General features: G+C 31.9%; 1 protein-coding gene across 3 annotated transcripts; it reads left to right on the top strand.

Annotated features, from left to right (window-relative positions):
• Window positions 1–2,139: 2,139 nt before the first annotated feature.
• Window positions 2,140–9,649, top strand: LOC130960186 (protein TRANSPARENT TESTA 9-like). Of its 3 annotated transcripts, none has more exons than XM_057885510.1 (20): window positions 2,140–2,369; window positions 3,239–3,290; window positions 3,379–3,455; window positions 3,546–3,679; window positions 3,984–4,080; window positions 4,261–4,318; window positions 4,672–4,780; window positions 4,862–4,982; window positions 5,070–5,259; window positions 5,854–6,188; window positions 6,311–6,399; window positions 6,492–6,547; window positions 7,131–7,193; window positions 7,363–7,503; window positions 7,685–7,790; window positions 8,101–8,175; window positions 8,264–8,313; window positions 8,637–8,784; window positions 8,864–9,030; window positions 9,084–9,649. In XM_057885510.1, exons 1-20 carry the CDS (start codon window positions 2,317–2,319, stop codon window positions 9,387–9,389), a joined length of 2,427 nt encoding a protein of 808 aa, XP_057741493.1. In that variant the 5' UTR covers window positions 2,140–2,316; the 3' UTR covers window positions 9,390–9,649. The 3 variants fall into 3 exon arrangements, with proteins under 3 accessions (XP_057741493.1, XP_057741494.1, XP_057741495.1); XM_057885511.1 differs by having other exon boundaries at window positions 9,111–9,647; XM_057885512.1 differs by lacking the exons at window positions 2,140–2,369; window positions 3,239–3,290 and having other exon boundaries at window positions 3,408–3,455; window positions 3,546–3,891.
• The last annotated feature ends 4,253 nt before the right edge of the window (window positions 9,650–13,902 follow it).

The raw sequence follows: 13,902 nt of genomic DNA, 5'->3' as shown, positions 1-13,902 counted from the left end.
CGATGGAAGGTAAGAATCATCAAGAGTGAATGATGATGGAGTAGTTTCTAATTCTTTCTTTGTCCAACAAAAAGGGGCAGAACGTTTACAATTTTGTCAACTTAACTACTAAATATCTTAACCGTTAATTATAGGGACAATATAAAAAAGGTTTAATTAGTTTTTCGTTTTCTATAATTTTATTAAATTTATAATTAAATATTTAAATTTTTTTAATTAAATTTTTATACATGTTTTTAGACCTTTAATGGCATATATTTTAAGAAAAACATTCTTTTAATTTTAATAATTTTTATATAAAAAAGATTAATTACAAAATTAAAAATAGTATAAGAATCAAATTGAAAAAAAGTATAAAAATCTAATTAAAAATATAATAAAATTATAAAAAATAACAGAATAAATAAATCTTAATAAAATTGTTAGTATAATTAGGATCAATGAGATCGATTAGCATTATTTAAGATATAACTTAATCAACTCAACTTCGTAAGCAAAAAGGGATACATACGCATATTTATACTAGTAGGGGATGGAGAACTTTCATAACTCAAGTAAAGTGAGACTAACTCATAACACAATATAATAATATATGCTAAACTATACTACTTTAATTAATGACACAAATATAAAAATATACGCTTCTATATTATTTTCCCTAGTTGGAGAGAGCTTCTACATTATTCTCACTAGATTGAAAAAGGCTCATCTTGTATTGGTGAAAGATTTTATTAGTGAGTACATTTGGTCTTGAAAAATGTGAAAAGGCATAACTCAACTTGATTCTTTTAACTATCTACACGTTATAATGGAAGTTAATATGATCTTCTTGCCATTTTTAACAAAGGAGTATATATTTTTGAAACCATCATGAATAGCTCGAAAATCATATTGCCAAAGATGTCCTAACAGTAAATGACATGCATCTATTGGAATGAAATCACACTACACTTTGTCTTTGTATTTGCTTCCTATAGAAAATTGGACACAACATCGCTTTGTTACTTTAACTTCATTTTCCTTTGTTAACCAATGTAACTTATAAGGATGAGGATGTAATTCGATTGGAAGCTTCAGTTTGTTTATTATATAATTTAAAATAATATTTTCACAACTTTCGCCATCTATGATGACCTTGCAAACCTTCTACTTAACAGTGCATCTTGTGTGAAAGAGTTGTAGCGTCGCTAACTCTCATCTTCTGTTACTCTTGCAGTATTCAAGTTTTGACGAACTACTAAAGCTTTTCCACAATCGGCTGAAACTTCTCCAATAGCATAGTCAACCTCACCTCGTCTTCTTGCTCCTGAAATAATACAAATTAATCTAATTTATCTTAATTATACTCTAACAAAAATAATAAATAATAACCTTAAATAAAAGTAATAAACAAATAATTCATCCTCCTTGCTTTTTTTTGTCTTTTTCAATTGGACCTAAAAAGGGCCCAGTCCATCATATTGGGTATTCAAGGGTTTTTTTGGGTCTTGATATTGGGTATTCAAGTTTGACCCTACACAAAGATATTCAAACAATTAACCAACCTTGGTTAATGAACACAAGGTTTCGCGACCAAAAAAAAAAAAAAAAAATGAACACAAGGTTTTGGATTAAGGTCAGATGCAATTTATCAGGCTTCGGCCCATATAAATACAAATATGTTAATGATACTATGCCTGATTTAATCATTTAACCTAAAATTAAAAAATAACAAATAAAAATAGAAACTTGAAGTAACTTAAATGTATTACAATAATAAATACTAAAAAAAACCAAAAAAAAGAAAGAAAACTTAAGGGTACTAAGAGAAAAAATATACAAGTAAAATAATAAAAATAAGTAGTAGAGTTGATAATTATATAATATTAAGTCACAAGTTCAACTATTTTAAGAAAAAAGTTATTTAAAATTAATAAATTAATAATTAAACATTACGCATTTAGATGCTGAACCCTTATATCATCCATCCTTTTTCTTCAGAAGACGCAGCTCAGCAGAGTTAGTTAATTAGAAACTTAGTTAGTTACAGCAATCAGGGTTTTAAAATCGAGACGTTGAAAGGTAGTTGAGTTAGTTGCTTCATCAAACTCCATATTTTAATACCAAACGGCCAAACTACTCTGCATTGCACCATTTTTTTTTTCGTTTTTTCTTTTTTCTTTTTTCTTTTTTACTTTCACTTTCATTTTTTTCCCTCTCTGCAATGCGAAGAAACGTCAACACTATTTCTTCCACTCTTTGCTCTTTCTTCGTCGTCACATTTTCGAAAACTGCATCGGTCTCAACGATCTCTTCGATCTCCTCGCTTTCTTCGCCATGATGCGCTCTTTCTGGCGATCTGTTGATCGCTTCTCCGTTCTACACTTCAGGTAAACAACTTCGAAATTTGCGACTTCTCGTTGTTTTTTATTTTTTTTTACTGCTTCTGACTTCGGTATGGTTCGATTTTGAGATTTTGACGAATTTTTCACGTGGTGAATTATAGTTGTTCGTGAATTCTGGTGTGGAAGTTGCATTTTGCTTTTTTTGGAGCTCGAACTTGTTGATTATAAATGATATTGTATGGATTTGGCTTTGTTTGGCTTCATTCTGAGATTTTGATGATCCTTTTAGTTAGCGCACTATTTGTTTGTGAGTTTTGATGTGGAAGTTGAGTTTATGAGGATTTTTATTTTATTTTATTTAAATCTGCGGAGCTCGAACTTATTTCTTATCGATGATATTGTTATGGATTTGCTAAGGTTCGTTTTGATATTTTGCTGATCCTTTAGTAGTGTAGTTGTGACTTGGTTGTTCACTTGTGCGTTTTAGAGTGAAAATTGAGTTTCTGTTGTGCATTACAGGGCTTTAGTTGTTTCCACTTTCCAGAGCTTGAACTTGTTTCTTATATATTACATTGTCCTGGATTTGCTTTGATAAGATTTGATATGAGATTCTGATGGTCTTCTTAGGTAGTGACTTGATTATTCATGAATTTGGTTGTATAAATTGAGTTTCTGTGGTGCTTTATGGGACTCTTGTTACCGGAATTAGAACTTGTTTTTATTAATGCTATTATACAGGATTAAAAAGTCTGTTTTGAGATTTTTGATGATCTTTCTTTTTGGTAGTGACCTGATCTTTTCGTGAAGTTTGCTGTGGAAATTAAGTTTCTGTAGTGCCTTATGAGGCTTTTGTTGTTTACGGAACTTTAACTTGTTTATTATAAATATTGCTGTTGATGATTTTCTGGTTACAGATCCGTAATTGATGAACTGAAGCAGATCAAAGTTGTGAACATGCGTAACAGGGTAACACAAGTCAATTTTATTCTCATTGTGGTATTTTGTTTTCATTGAACAAAAAGCATATTGTGATTATGCATACTGTTTTATGCAGGAATTAGTGCTGGATTTATTGCAGTCTGTTGTGGAGATAATTACTTATGGTGATAAACATGATCCATCCATTCTTGAGTAAGATCTTGTTGGGAAAATCTCGTTGCTTCTGATCTTGTTAGTATTATCTTGAAAATTTTGAATTTTGTATTTGATTAAATGGTTCAGATGTTTCATGGATCGCCAAGTGGTTGCGGAATTCGTTCGAATGCTTGATATCGGTGAAAATTCAAGAATTGAGGCACCGTTACTTCAGTATCTCAGCATAATGATTCAAAACATGGATAATGAACATGCAATTTGTAAGACTGTTAGTATTTCTTGATGTTTCAGGCTAAGGTCATTAGACTTTAGAGTTTTACCTATTGTTCATACATTGTTAGGCATGAAATAGTTGTTTGAGTTGAAAACTTTAATTTTTTAATTGAAGATCTTTAGACCCATCAATAGTGTGATGCACGAGATCTTATGCTATGCGGAAATGTTGTCAAATATGGCACACAGAATCCAGATGGTCTGTTGGTACTTTTATATTATCGACTCGTATGTCTTAGGCTTCATACTGGTACTTAATCGAATGTATTGTGCTGACTTTGCATCTTGCAGACTATTGTTTCAGCAATGGTTATATTAATAGCATCATTTTGCATCCGTATGAACTTGATGGGGGAGACTTGGCTCCATACTATGTGTCTTTTCTAAGGTTGTGTTGCAAGTTTTATGTTCTAAATTTTCTCTCCTCTTTCTTTTATTAGTGAATCACATAAGGGTGTAAATTTTCTGATTCTGATATTTTTTTTTTCACATGGTTTTATGTTTGTTGTTATCTTTTAATATTTATTCTAAAAGGAGAAACTAACTTTTGGTTCATTTCTTCATTCAGGGCCGTTAGTGGTAAAATAAACAGAGACACACTTTGCCTTCTTGTGAATGTACATGGGGTAGGTCAAAACTTGTAAATATGATGGTTTGTTGCTGTATATTGAGCTAAAATAATTGTCTTCTCACTTTTGAATAGGACAAGTGAATAATGAATTCATCCTTTGTTTTGTTGAATTTACTATGCTAGAGTAGTTTTGAATTACACACGTTTAGAAAGCTAATGTAATATCATTTTTGTTGAGAAAGATATCGGTTAAAAATATATGCAGTTCCTATCTTGTATTAGTTATTTGTTGAAACCAAAGCATGAGAAAGCAATCATTACCATAAATTCGTGGTGGAAGTGGAAAATTTGCTTGTTTTCTCTGGCAAAATTCAGCATGATCTTCTTTGATGCATTATTCAACTGCAGGATGCTGTAGTTTCCTTTCCCTTGTACACTGAGGCTCTAAGGTTTGCTCATCATGAGGAAAAGATGATTCAGACAGCAGTACGTACAATAGTTCTCAACATCTACAATGGTATACTGCTCTCGATCTGCTTCTAAGTCATAAGCATGCCTTAGTGCTATGTTTACAGTATTTTGGGTCTTGGTTTGACAGTTAGTGATGAGATGATCTATAAATTTATAATGACGCCACCAGTTTCAGACTACTTCTCTGTCATGGTTGGCAGATTACGAGAAATGTGTATTCTCTTAGATGCTTTTCTCCATGAAAAAGGGTATAATCATTTGTTAGATATTTTTCATTAATTTATATATGCTTGAGTGATTCCGATTTCTAATGATACTGCCCTTTATTCAAACAGGGATATGGACACTCAAAAAAGAAGAAATGGATTGATTCTTGAATCTGATAAAATTATTGATGAACTATACTACTTGAAAGACATTCTTAGTGTTGATGAGCCTCGATTGAATCAATTGGTTACTGAGAATCTCCTGAATGGGCTTGTGTTTCCTGTACTATTCTCATTACCAGCTTCAATGAATAATAATGTGAGATCTGAGAACTTCCTGCTAATTAGTTTACTCTAATTACTGTTTCCCTCTGGTGTGGTATATCATTGCTATATCAACTCTAGTGTTAAAAGTTGTTAATACTTGATATGAATTGACGATAATTGATAAAACAATTCTCTAACTTGTGAATGTTTGAATATATATCATGATATACTGGGAATTTCCCACTTGGTAATGGTATGCAGTATTGATTTTCTTAGAATCTGCTTGCATAGAGAGGATAAAAATAATGTCTTCAGATTAAGAACAGAATCCCTTCATACTCTTAAGGAGCTACTACTTTCAATATTGCAGTACTAAAATATAGTCACTCACTTTTTTAGTTTAGTTGAGAGAATTCTTTACAATCATAATCCTCCCCTCTCCCCCCACCACAAAAAAAAAAAAAAAGAAGCTTAGTTGTCTGGCTCTTTTAGTGTGTTCAAAGGTGAAGTGGACAAAGGACTTTGTAATAAAAGGGAAGGAAATCTGCCTGCTTCAGCTGATCTTGCTAGTTGCTATACTTGAATTTATATCCATGATTTATTTCCACATGATGCGCTGATTCAAACAATATGTTCTTTTACCCAGGGCTCAGATTTATCTGCTATCACTTCACTATATATCTTATCACGTCTTCTTCAAGTCGTTGGGGGAAGAAGCATGATTAACAACGTGGCTGGTGTTATCCTGTATCATTTTTTGAACTTAAATGCGAGAACTCTGAGCGAAGGGAACGCTTCTGATAGCTCTAATGAAGTTAAACCATTTTCTAAGTGCCTGAATGAAGTGGCAAAGATTATTTCTTATGCTCCTGAGTCAAAAGGAGATGGAAACATCAATGGGAACTATCTGGATTCTCTTTTGGAAGATTTCAGGACCAGAGTCAATATTAGTTGCTTGAATGGTGATATATGTCCCAAAAGGTTGTTTCTTTTTTCTTTTTTCAAAGTTGAAGGTGGAAGCATCCCCTGAGGCAGTTTGTTTATGCAACATCTAGTGCATCTTCTTGATAACTATAACTATAATGAAGTAACAACTCTTGCAGGCAAGGAATACTTGCATTTGTGTTTTCTGAGGATCAATGCCTACTGTTAGCTTCTACATTTCTCTTACTTATTCTGGCTGAAAGTAAAGGTAGTCTTATTTTATTTATGTATATACCCTAGAAGTTGTCTTTCACTAAGCGATTATGTTATTTGATGTTGCTTTTCATGCAAGTTTTGCAGATCTTGATAGTCTATTAGCTCCAATGATTCGGCTGTATCAGACTCAGGATGCGATGGTTAGTATAATTACATTGATTTGAATTTGATCAGGAGCACCCACAATCAAAATGGCGAATACTTATACTGTTTTGCATCTATTACAATAGTATATCCAGGATTCTCTATATTTGAAAGCTGAAGCCAAGGTTTTTCCTTTTTCCTTTTCCCCACTAAGGGTTTTTTTTTTTTCTGTGTGTTGTCGGTTTTTTTTTTTTTTTTTGGGGGGGGGGGGGGGGGGGGGCGCTGCAGTTGGCCGTTACATATATTGGTATATGTTGATGGACTTGGGTTAACATTTTTTATTGCTTTTAAAGGTAGCAAAATATTTCTTGGTAAATATATCTCTAGTTCAGGAACATGTAAGTACTTAAATCATTAATTAAGAAAATATGGTTAGTCGTTAGCACCAATTTGAATATGTCAACCAGTTATGTAGTTAATTGTTCCCAGACTGAAAATGTTTTTACTTGGTTTTTGTTTCATGTGATTTTCTTTCATCATTTAACGGAAACCTGCCGTGCATTGTACAAAATACATTATATAATTGATCAACTATCAACTATATGATATAGTTTTCATTCTTACCTCTATTCAATGCAGACAAATGAGACATCGACTTCAAAGTCCTTGGATGCAAGTATCTTCGGTGGATTTATGCCTGAGGTATATGTTTCCTTATTATGGTCAACAATTTAATCTGGTTATCCTTTGAGTTTTACTGTCATCGTCATCGTCATCGTCATCACCTTGAGTGTGCTTTTAGATTTGTCAAAGATGGTTCATAGCATTTAAAATGATAACAAACTTATCATGCCCTTTTTAAATTTGACAGATTTTAAATGCCTTGCTTAAGGTTTTAGCCTTCCAGGAATCCCACTCCACAGAGATGCTGTGGCATGCAGGGTGGTGCTTGCAAAAGCTTCTTAACTTTTGTAGAGAAGGACTTGATGATGATAATCTCCTCCTATTCAATGTAAGATTTCTAAACTGTTACTTCTGTTCACAGTATTGGTAGTAGATAACTAGATATATTTTTCCTATCAAAAGTATGTCCAAGTGAAATTGATGTTTTGCATCAAAGATGCATTCGCTTTGGAATTGCTGTATACATTTAAACTTTCTAAAGTTTTATAGTTTCTAGTTTCCATGAGCAGACTGCATATGATCACTCACATGTACATTTTCTGAAAGAACTTGATGGAGTTTGGTTTGATCATATTCCGGATATTGTAAGAAATGAATGGTCAAGCTGTACAAAAGGTATTTGTTACGCTTCTTACTGAGGTTGATCCTGATCCATCTTTGTTGGGTAATTTGTCTTTTGGATTAGTTCAATAATTCTAGTATATGTTTAACAAAACTGAAAAAGAGTGTATGCATATTTCCTAATTAAAAAAGGACAAAAGAAAGGTAAAATTCACATTGAACCAATGAAATTTTCATTTTTAGTAGAGTGCAATAGCATCACTTAATCTAGGTAACTAACCCTATTTATCCGGACTAGGCTTTTGTTGTTGTTTAATAACTAAAAATAAATCTAACGCACATCCTTCATACATATTGTATGCAGTTTTGGAGCAATCTTCCCAATATAAAGATCCAATATTTATGTTGGAACTTGTTCTTCCCCAACAATCCACCAATGGTATATTACTTCTTTATGTTCCCCTCGTTATATTGAATTGTCCTGAGCACTGATTTCATAATGTGTAAATGAATTGTTTTTTTCACAGGTCAAACATCTTCCTGTTTTGCATGGCAAAAGACAGTTGATGCAGTGAAGGTGTTCTAATTTATTCTTTTAAATTGTCTTTTATGGATGATTTCTCTTAAATTACCTAATGCTCAGAGATGGGTGTCTCTTTCCAATATGTTTTATTTTCCAAACCTTGCTCTTGAGTTTTGTCTTGTTTTTTTGAGAGTATCCTTTACTGCAAATGTTTATTTTCTTGTTTTCATGGCAGTTTATGAGCTTTCCTGTTTTATTAAATATCTTTTACTTAGTATTTGGGTTGGTGCTGTTAAATATGTAAATTTGTAATGCTTTTTATTGGTTGTTCTTTGAAAACTCTTGAATGGTAATTCTGATACCAATTATTTTTCTAGGCTTTTATTCTCCACTTTCAGCTGAAGACATTTATTTTCGAACGTGAGTTGGCAGAGAATCCATTGATTGCCATTTCTAGCAATGATTCTGGAGTAATCTGTTCTTCACATGTTTCTTCTGCTAGCTTTGGGTCTAATGTTTCTTTGGGTAGGCATCGTTCTGTTTCAACTTGTTTGTGCCTCTGGCGTCATGTCTCTTTTTCATTCTCTAATGCTGACTACTGCAGAATCTGGAATACCTTGTACAATTGCATTTTCAAATGCCGAAATTAGAGATGTATATGTAGTACCAATGGTGCATAAGAATACCGGAAAATTGCTTCTCACAGAGAAACACCCATTTCGAAGCCGGCATGGGGTAGTGATAGCAATTGCTCCATTGGCAGGGTTATGTGTAAGTCAATATCTTGATCAAGTCATCATGTTTTGATTTATTTGTTTTTTCAGTCATTTGCCTCTTTATCTGTTTCACAGCCAACAATAGATAAGGATCACCCCTCATGGTTGCATCTTCGAGTAAGAGAGTTCAACCCCAAGTTGTATGCAACTAAAGCCAAAGGAGATCATTTTAGCATGCCTGATCATTTTGTGGATGGGAGATGGACCCTTGGTTTCCCAGATGCAAAAGCTTGTAAGGATGCTCATTTAGCCATTCTTCGCGAAATTACCAAGCAGAGATCAGCTGTGGAGGCCACTCTTGCTCCATTACTTAATTATGATCTTGGATTAGCTGAAGAAAACAGAGAAAAATAAAGTTGTGATGATGAGTGATTGTAGGTTAGTTTACATTCCTCCCTTGTCTTATTACTTCTTTTTATAAATTTTCTTTATATTTTGGCTTTAAATGTATTAGTCTATAACTGCACATGTTATTAATGCACATAATTTTGTAGTGCTTAGTATGTCTTAGGTTCACAGACCAGTACATGTAAATCTGATTTCATATAGCGATGTCTTTGTTTTGAAAATGAAAACATGTTTGGTGTATATAAATTGAGTAAGTTAGCATAGAGTTTTAGAAATATGTCTCGGCAATCGAATTGAGAGTTATTGTTTAGGTATAAAACTTCTAAATCATTAGTCAAGAATGACATGATTAGAAAATGGCCTTTTGCCACGGTTTAATATAAGCTTTTCTAGAATATGTGAAGATGAAGTGAGTGGGGCCTCTCTTAGCAATTAGATCGGCGAAATCAATAATTACACAGGGGCTACTCTCTATGCAATTATGCATGATATTTCCCGTTCCCTAAAGTGTTTACTCTTTTAGAGATTTTTAAACTTTTCCTTGTGTTTGTGTGTGGTGAGGTACACAATTCATTTTGACAAAAATAATGAACTCGTATTGATGAAATTGCTGATAATTGCCAATTGGCGTTTATTGATTATTATGTCTTCAAAGCCAGATAAAATTAGGTTCTGAATTTATACCTTATAGCATACTAAACCACTAATATTTCACAAGAAAAATACTAAATGATATATATATATATATATATATATAACGACATCCTCTGCTTTTGAATGTTAATGAAATAGATGGTTTTGTTGAAGAATATTAATCCTACATTTGATGTAGGGAAAATTCATTTAAATTAATACTTAAGAACTCAACTAGCTAAAACTTTTCTAAAGATTCGAATTTAAAATTGTCCAACATTAAAATTACAGACAATACCGAATGTTTTGGGTATACAAGGCTGTCATATTGAACACTTTTAGATTCACCCACCACAAACCCATTATAAATATAGTACTAGTCTATACCCTGGCATGAAATGCCTAGATTTGCTTCTTCTTCTCTGCGGTTGTGCGCAGATAACACGAGGAAGAGTAATCATTTGTATTCCTAATGATGCTGGCCTTTTAAATTCTTAATGGAGCACAAGTTTGTTTAGTGCAGTGCAGATATATATGAAGCATAAAATAACGAGAAACCTTTTGGAGAAAAAGAGTGAGTGTATGGTACGTAATTCCCAACACCTTTACATTAACAAGGCTGTCATGTCAAAATTAGGGCAACTTTTTCCTCCCCATTCTAGCCTTTAAAGCTGCCCACCCTGCCCAATATATAATATAACTATTAACTAATCTTTTCCCCTTTTCCCTCTCTTCATTCCCTTGGATATTGCTTTCAGCCACATGGCCACGTAGAAGGCCAAAGATGCTTATTTGAAGGCTTAAAAGCATAAAAATGAGCGACCCTTTTGAGTAGATAATGCCATATTTTGCTTTTAATATTGCTTTATGGTATTAGAGCGCTTTACTTTAGCCAAAAGTTGATGATGAGAGTATATTAATTAAAATTGTTTAAGGAAAACTCAAATGAAATTGTGTTTCAAGAGGGGTCTTTGATGGTGAAAGCAGAGAAAAGCTAGTCCTATAGCTTTCGCTTTGCCTCAAATCTCATGGTTTTCCAAACACAAAGATTTAGCATCAATATTTATTAGGATGCCTTTTTTGCAAGACAATTATCCTTTCCATTAAAAAACAATTAACCAAATGAGAATACTAATTAGTATAAGGAAAAATTGAATCCTATAATAAAGTGTAATAGCAATATCTAAAATTAAGTTAAAAAAAAGGCATTTCTGTAAAAGAATAGAAGTAAACCGTTATTGGATTTGGTGGGGGAGAGAGAGAGAAGTTATGAGCTGTGTTTCAAACTCCTAAGTAAGTGTATATATTCCTCTCTCTCTCTCTTGGTTCAAACACTCCTTTTCTAGCTACCATAGCCGAGTGCTTTGCGTTCAAATAATTTGGTATCCTTTGTAAGTCTTTTTAGGCCAACAAAGTTACAAGAGACTTTTTGACTACAAGCCTTGGCTAGTTAGTAGTTACCTATCTACAGTAAAAATTCTTCTGCTGCATGCATCACTGATCAAGCTAATGTAGCTTATTATAACAGATTCATTTTGGATTTGGATTTGGATTTGGAACCTATTTAATTCTAATCACACACTCATTGTTGTGCTAGTCACGTGCAATGTAAATAGTGATTAGTGACCATGCACTAAGGGCTGCGTGCTAGCTGCAATAACAGGATATTCTCAGGCATTTATTATTTCTAGAATAATGAATTTCAACCCAGTTATATTTCCATCTGAGACATGTAATAGTAAGATTTTTCTGGGATAACAATACTTTTAATAAAAATGGAATTTCAAAATTATTATCAGTTTTTACAATTATTTACTTTGCAGAAACTGTTTTTTCTTAAACCAATAATAGGCAATTCATATGATGAGTAAGTTTATCTGATTTCCGTTGCCTTGAATTCAATTTTTCGTAATAAAAAAAGAAATTTATTTAAGGATAGAATTCAAACTTTAAATTCTAAACATTATAATTTTTCGAGTTGACTACCTTGATAATTAGGTTCAGATATATATGGTGACTGAAAAAAACTAGTGTATATATATAATTTTGTGCAAAGTTTATTTAATATTGCCGTCACTGATTTATCGATCCCCAAAAGTGACGTTATGTATTTTGGTCCTGTCAAAATATGTATCATGTGAAAATGCTGATGTATATGATGCTGCATTCATACCTTCTGAGTTTCCCATTAAGAAAAAAAAAAAAACAAAAAAGAAAAAGAATTTAGACGGTTTTGTTTCTTTTCTTCTCTTTCATGTAATGTTATTAGTGACTCAAATATATATTAACTCTTCACTGATGCACACACATTATTGATATTTGATACGTCATGGGACATTGTATAAAACAAATAAAAGGTAGAAGAGTTGGATAATTGAGGAGTGAAAGATAGATGTATATGTGTTGTGTTGTTTCGAAAAATATGCTCTCTACTAGGAGTATTTCTTTATGAAATTTCTATGATTTCTTTTTCGTGAACACCAAGATAAATAGATAGATAGAAGGGATCGAGAGCACTCGGTGGATGCTATATGTATTTTGCATGCCCTTCTCTACTTTCTATGCAAGAATTGAAAAAAATTAAGACCTCCGGAATTTAATTTAATTAATGGACACAACTATCTAAGAAATCTACATACTAATAAGCCCTCACAACTGTAAGTGGATCGTGAACATTTAAATATATTATAGACACGTTTTGAAAGTAAGATTAATTTTGGGGTATGATGATGATCATTCCTAAAAAAAGAAAAAATAATAAAATAAAAGACCGACTATTTGATACTGAGAAATTAAAGTATAAGCTAATTGAATATACAATAATATAATTTTACATACATATTAGTATTTGTGTGACTTCTTGCTTTAATTAGTAGTTTTCTTTTTCATGCATATGTTATTACTATGCATGCAAATAAATAAGGAGCAATTCACTGAATTGAGTTTTTTATATAATGTTGTATGTGGTCCTTATATTATTCCGAAATTGTGTATATATGTGCATAAGTCAATGTCTCCAATAATAAATAAATAATAAAATTTCTGTACATTAACGAAGTTCAGAAAATTGAAGTCAATCATGTCAGGATCATTATAGTATTAAGCTTGGATTGGATAGATATAGTTGTGAACTCGCCGCACGTGTAAAATTTTCTGGTTTTTATTTTTGTTTGATTATTGTTACTGATCCCAATTCAATATGACAATATGTCGATTTAAATAATTTAATACAATATTGGATGTATGAAATATGAATACACTTTTTGTCGCACTATTTATTTCAAAATTTAATTTATAAATATAAGTACATACATATACCACATTTTCACTTTTATTTTCCATTGAAAACTAACCCTAGGTAATATTTTATTTTGAATTTAACTATTGAGAATATGAATAAATAAATATTAAAACAACAAAAGAGAAAAATTAATTGGATCCAATGAATCTACCTACACAAATACCATTGACAGAGGAAAAAGAAATTCCCTTTATTATAACATTTGTGGTGCTTCTTGGCCATAGTCTAGCTAGTTCTGTATATATATTTTTCTCTCTGATCTCTCTCTATATATTCTTTTATAGTATTTGAAAATGATGAATTATCATGAGCCAAAAAAGAACATAACTTTTTGAAATAAATGGAGAGTGTGTCGAGGGGACACCCAACGAAAAGAGAATGCAAGGTCATAATAATAATAATAATAATAATAATAATAATAATAATATCATGTATGTATGTTCATATTTATATTTAGCTATATAGTACTTACAAAAATTAAACTTTAAATTTCATTTAGATAATTTAATGGAGTATCAATGCTAAATGCAACTAGTAATAATAACATAATGAAGTGTATGTATGTAACAAAAATCCTAATGTTGG

Source organism: Arachis stenosperma, chromosome 2, assembly GCF_014773155.1.
Source record: "Arachis stenosperma cultivar V10309 chromosome 2, arast.V10309.gnm1.PFL2, whole genome shotgun sequence".
In the NCBI taxonomy this organism is placed as follows: Eukaryota; Viridiplantae; Streptophyta; class Magnoliopsida; order Fabales; family Fabaceae; genus Arachis; species Arachis stenosperma.
Note: the sequence above shows the minus strand (reverse complement) of the source record. Positions and strands in the feature narration are given on the sequence as shown.

Coding starts and splice junctions, on each gene's coding strand:
- LOC130960186 (XM_057885510.1), top strand. CDS start 2,317: ATGATGCGCTCTTTCTGGCGATCTGTTGATCGCTTCTCCGTTCTACAC. Junction 5,260..5,853: donor CAGCTTCAATGAATAATAAT/GTGAGATCTGAG, acceptor TCTTTTACCCAG/GGCTCAGATTTATCTGCTAT. Junction 7,791..8,100: donor ATGGTCAAGCTGTACAAAAG/GTATTTGTTACG, acceptor TATTGTATGCAG/TTTTGGAGCAATCTTCCCAA.